Here is a 5869-nt window from a genome sequence, read left to right as displayed (position 1 = left end):
TGATCTATATGATGAAGAAATATTTATTCATAGCAGTCCACGAAATGTGGTAGCGATGAAACCAAATAAACTATTACAGTTCAAACTGGATATCACATGATATTTATATCTGTTAGAACATGTCTTGCATAAACCTTTCTACTGACCTTTCTACTGCATTGAGTCTATAGTTTTATGCTTGGAAGTCTAATAAAACTTAAAGCTATATATTAAAGCATATCCATTTATTGCCAATCATACTGTAAATAGTCGAGTGCTAAAATACAACAGTGACAACATTAGTTAGTTATGCTTCCAAATCCCGTTCACCTTGCATAAATCACCTGCATATCTACCATCAAAAGTATTTTAATAAGATATTTATCTTGACAACAACAACCAATATCATTTAAAGCAATATTCATATAAAAAAGTCATACCTGACAACATTACTCCTCATGGCTCATATATGTCAAGCGATATATCACTCATGCCTCCATCCTTGATTTCTGTGAGCTCTTCGTCTTTGGTTCATGTGTGCTTGTCTTCGACGGTTTTCTATTGTAATATACAACCGAGGGAAGATCTTAAAAAATATTTCATCAGCATGTTTGTAGTAGCACATCCTCCACCTTTTCCAAAACATAAGAGGCCCAATAGCAATTCCAAAACCAAAAACAAATCCCAATTCAACACTTATGAAGTTCCAGTCAATTCCAATTTTAGAATTTGAGTCAGATTCTTCAGATGTTGGAGTTGACAATCCTGGCCCGTCACCTTTGCATTGTTCTTCCAAAGGAATGCCACATAATCCTATGTTCCCTTTATAGGCAGAGTTTGGAAATGTAGTAAATTGCTTGATTTGTGGAATTTTTCCCGACAATTGATTGAAAGAAAGATTGAGGACTGATAGGAAAATTAGACCATCTGCGAGTTCAATAGGGATCTCACCTGTAAGGTCATTGCTTGACAAGTCCAGTGACTCAAGTTTACTTAATTTTCCCAAAGATTGTGGAATATTGCCTGTGAAACTGTTACGAGACAAGTTGAGGACATACAGTGATTTGAAGTTTCCAATTTCGTTTGGTAGAGGCCCGTAAAAGTTGTTGCATGAAAGGTCAAGAAGGGTGAAAATAGTTAGGATCTTCACCAGATTAAGAGATAGACCTTTGGCAATAATTGTCAGCTTATCTTCATAATCAAAATGAAAAAAAACAAAATCGCTGGCATTGACTTTAAGTACATGACGAATGACCTCTAATTCTGCCTGATGTTTATCTGCCATAAATGCCTTCAAGATGCCGAAGGACTTTTCTGTCAGCTTACCACTAAAATTGTTTGAAGCTAAGTTTATAATTTGAAGCAGTGGCCAAGTGGCATTAGACTCTAGATCACAATCAATGGGTCCGTGGAACTTGTTAGATTTGAAAACAAGGACACGCAACATGGATATATTGCTCAAGTAACATGGGAAAGTATCTTCAATGCTGTTATTCTCGATGTCCAGGAACTCCAAATATTTGCACTGGGCTAAAGATTTTGGCAACGTTCCTTCTAATTGGTTTTCACCAAGATCTAAAGTTTCCAAAGAACAATTGGTTCGAAACGTATCAGGAATTTTGCCTGAGAGTTGGTTTTTTCTTAGATTTAGCACCTCTAGACTTGGCTGACTCAATAAGCAATGGGGGACCATGCCACTTAAGAAATTGTTAGATAAATCCAAAACAGTAGATGTAGCATTGCATATTGATTCGGGAATCTGCCCTTGGAGTTCGTTGGAGCTTAGATCCACCACGCCCATGAAAGAAACATTGAGCAAAGGTCTTTCTAGAGTCACCAAGTTGTTATTGGAGAGATTTAAGACGTCCAGTTCTGTAAATTTCCAAATCCAGTGTGGTATTTCTCCATGAATCTGGTTGCTTGAAAGGTCTAGCTCTACCAAGGCAGATTGGTTTCGCAAGAAATCTGGAATTCTTTCCAACTTGTTAGAAGCCAATCTCAACATTATAATTTGGGGAAAAGAAGACAATGAACAATTACTTCCACTATATTCAATCGAGAGATCATTGTATGAAAGATCAAGATTGGCAAGATGCTTTAATTTCTGAACCGCACAAAACTGCCAAGAGCCATTGAAGTTATTGGAAGAAAGATCAAGCGTGCTAAGAGAAGGTAGTTTAAACACAAACATGGGAATTTTCCCTTCCAAGTTGTTGTGACTTAAATCAAGTTCACTCAATACGTGAGAAGGAGCAGTTGAAAATTCATCAGGTAGGCCAGAAAATCGATTGTTTCGAAGTAATAAATATTGCAATGAAGGATGGGAAAAAAGAGAAACTGGAATACTCCCTTCTAGTGAATTGTAACTCAAATCAAGACTCCGCAAATTCAATAGATCATCTACCAATCGAGTGGAAGAAATTTGACCTGTCAAATCATTGTAGGAAAGATCTATTCTTTTCAGATTCTTGCTCATGCTTAATGATGGAATTGATCCCCTGAATTTGTTAGATGCAAAGTCCAAATAAATCAATTCGGTGAGATTGGTCATTGACTTCGGAATTTCTCCATTGAAATTGCAATAAGAAAGACCGACTGTAGACAATAGTTTGAGATTCCCAATAGAATATGGCAATGACCCTGAAAACTTTGTTTGTAAAAGGATTAGGGTTTGAAGAGATCCATTCGAAGGAAATTCTGGCAAGAAACCTTCAAGTTGATCATTATATGACAGGTCAACCATTTGCAATGTTGGAATTTGAAAGATCCTTTCTGGAAATTGTCCATTCAACGAAGAGTCAAAGAAATTCAAGGTTGTCAAATTTCTAAAGTCTGCAAAAAATTTAGGAATTGGAGCAGATAAGTTGTTATGACGCATATCGATAACAGAGAGGGATTTGAGATTCACCAAGGACGGATCAAAAGGCCCCGACAGATTGCAATATGACAAGCTCAACACTCTTAGATTTGGTAGTGAAATTGATAATGCTGGGCCCCACTCATACCCTTGCATTGATATATCCACACGATCGAGATAAAGTTCCGTAAGCTTCGAAAGGTTTTGAATAAGCATATTTAGATTTGGATTCTCAAGCTTCAAGCTCCAATCACTTAAATCGAGACTAACCAATCCTTTTAAATGCGAAATTGTAATTGGAATTTGTCCTCGAAAGCCGGCATATGAAAGGTTTAAATAAACCAAATTCGACAACTTATTAAATTCTGAAGGAATATCAGAACCGTTGAAGTCGTTGTATGCTAAATTCAGATTCTGAAGATATTGAAGCTTGAACAGGCTGCTTGAATTGTCAAGTGAACATGAGATAGAGTCATTGCTGAGGTCGAGACCAATAACACGTCCCTTGTTGCAGGTCACGCCTTCCCATGAGCAACAATCGATGCTTTTGTTCCAGTGCACCAGTTTTGTAGATGAAGCACTGTGAAAAATGAGGCTATTCTTCAATTGGAGCAACAAGGCTTTCTGATTGGTAAGAGATTGTCCGCAAACCATAGGAACATAGAAGCTGATAGAAAGTAAGCATATGGGCATGAAGAAAAGCCATGAAAGGAGTGGAATTCTCATTGAATGCTGTAATAAGAGACACCCACACCCACACAATAATAATCGAGTTGAACAGCGGATAGCACAAATCTGATAAAAGCACCAAAACCGAAAAAGAGGGATAAATAGACAACAATAAAATATGTAAGCAAAGTTCTCAATACCGATGCATCATTTGATTGAGCAAAATATTGGAAAGAAAAGGACGGTTGGGGAACTTACAATAGCAGGAAGATACGCTGTATACTTCAGCAAAATATCACACTGATCGAAGAGATGCCTAGTATAAATTATTACTGCCAAAGTTCCCCTTCACCAGCCTTTGATTTTGGCTCCATGAAACTTGACGATCTGAGGGCAAACAAGGTAAAGATACAAATCTCTGGAATAAAATCGCTGGGTTTCTGCTCATATTTATTTTGAAATGGTATAATCACAAGTGTTGGACAGAAATACTCGTTACTGACAAGGAAAGAATGATGGGGGATTAATGAGGAAAGTCAATATATGCAATATTAAAAAATATAAATTAAATAATAAAATCTATTTATCTTTATTAGTTTAATATTTTGAAACAATTTCATATGGTATAGAGCAAAGTTTTTTAATTCAAACTGTAACTTTACATTCTATCTTATTTAATTAAATATTTTACTTGTTAAACTATCCATCGAAAAAGACTGCCCATACCTAAGAATAAGTATTAACATATTAAATAAATAATAAAATTTACATATTCCTAATAGTTTAAATTTTTTGGGACAACATATGATTTTACATGCAGTTTGGATAGACACAAAAATAAACCAACATTTATAAATTTTAAAATAAAAATTATATTAAAAATTTTTATTTTAATATTATAATATTTTTATTTCATATTTTCTCCCTTCATCTCTCAAAATTCAATATCTATAGACTCTAACGATCAAACCATTTCGACTGTAGTACCCGTGATCCCGAACCTCATTTTTCTTTAGATCCCTGTCTTTACGCCGTATCTTCCGCGTGATCTTTTCTCTTACCTGTCTTCTTTCCCGACAACCTGACCAACTCTCCAACTCCCTCGTTCCCTCGACGCCGTAAGTCCCTTCCGTTTTCTCTCTCTCTCTCTCTCTCTCTCTCTCTCTCTCTCTCTCTCTCTCTCTCTCCGTTCTCTTTCTCTCTTATCACTTTCTGTCTCTGTTATTCAACCACCCACATCCGATGTGTCGCCGTTTATCTTAGACCAAGCACCAGTCCGCACGATGACTTTTTCTCTGGTTGAGATTTCTTCAGATTCGGTGTTCCGTTTTCTCTCTCTCTCTCTCTCTCTCTCTCTCTCTCTCTCTCCGTTCTCTTTCTCTCTTATCACTTTCTGTCTCTGTTATTCAACCACCCACATCCGATGTGTCGCCGTTTATCTTAGACCAAGCACCAGTCCGCACGATGACTTTTTCTCTGGTTGAGATTTCTTCAGATTCGGTGTTCCGTTTTCTCTCTCTCTCTCTCTCTCTCTCTCTCTCTCTCCGTTCTCTTTCTCTCTTATCACTTTCTGTCTCTGTTATTCAACCACCCACATCCGATGTGTCGCCGTTTATCTTAGACCAAGCACCAGTCCGCACGATGACTTTTTCTCTGGGTGAGATTTCTTCAGATTCGGTGAACCATCCCTTTATTTCCTACGGTGCTGAACTCACCTACCCTACTGCCTTTATTTTGCTTTCTTTATTTCTATTAGAAGACTCAATACTTTTCTTTAGTGCTCGGCGCGCGCATGTCCTTTCCCATGATAACGTGTCGTGAAATGTGGGTTTCTAACTTTTGTTTGCCGTGTAGCTTTATCAAGCATAAAGCATGTCATACTTTTTTATTAAAGTAGCCTCCCATAATGCAATTTTTTTATACTCAATAGTGTTGCTTTAAGCCTTTATTTGTCCGCCGTGTAGCTTCCGATAAATAATCCTAATTTTTTTTTTCTTTTACAAAATATCTATTTTCATCTCATTTTCTCTTATTTTATTTAATTATTATAATTTTTTTAATTTTTATATAAAATAAAATAAACAATTTAATTTTTTTAAATATCAATATAAAAATAATATTAAAATAATATATTTTATTCAATTTCAACTTTAATTTTAACTCATCTCATTTCATCTTATCTCTAAAAACAAAGGCCAAGTTTCTTGTTTTTAGGCCCTTTGTAGTACTCATGGAAAATTATGTTTTTAGTGGTGGGCATTTTATTGGATATATGTTTGAATTAAGTTATGTTTTGAGTTGGGTTTGGTTCGGAGGATATCAAGGATTTAATAATTTTGGTGTCAAGTTCACGGATTTACATGG

At 36.0% G+C, this 5869-nt stretch overlaps 1 protein-coding gene across 3 annotated transcripts; it reads right to left on the bottom strand.

Moving 5' to 3' along the window:
* Window positions 1–4071, bottom strand: LOC122317813 (receptor-like protein 7). Of its 3 annotated transcripts, none has more exons than XM_043134846.1 (3): window positions 3764–4071; window positions 420–3631; window positions 1–323 (listed from the first exon to the last, which is right to left on the bottom strand). In XM_043134846.1, exon 2 carries the CDS (start codon window positions 3560–3562, stop codon window positions 464–466), a length of 3099 nt encoding a protein of 1032 aa, XP_042990780.1. In that variant the 5' UTR covers window positions 3563–3631; window positions 3764–4071; the 3' UTR covers window positions 1–323; window positions 420–463. The 3 variants fall into 3 exon arrangements, with proteins under 3 accessions (XP_042990780.1, XP_042990781.1, XP_042990779.1); XM_043134847.1 differs by having other exon boundaries at window positions 1–331; window positions 420–3650; window positions 3764–4070; XM_043134845.1 differs by having other exon boundaries at window positions 1–331; window positions 3764–4070.
* Between the last annotated feature and the right edge of the window lie 1798 nt (window positions 4072–5869).

The sequence above is a fragment of the Carya illinoinensis genome, chromosome 8, assembly GCF_018687715.1.
Source record: "Carya illinoinensis cultivar Pawnee chromosome 8, C.illinoinensisPawnee_v1, whole genome shotgun sequence".
NCBI lineage: Eukaryota > Viridiplantae > Streptophyta > Magnoliopsida > Fagales > Juglandaceae > Carya > Carya illinoinensis.
Note: the sequence above shows the minus strand (reverse complement) of the source record. Positions and strands in the feature narration are given on the sequence as shown.

Coding starts and splice junctions, on each gene's coding strand:
- LOC122317813 (XM_043134846.1), bottom strand. CDS start 3,562: ATGAGAATTCCACTCCTTTCATGGCTTTTCTTCATGCCCATATGCTTA.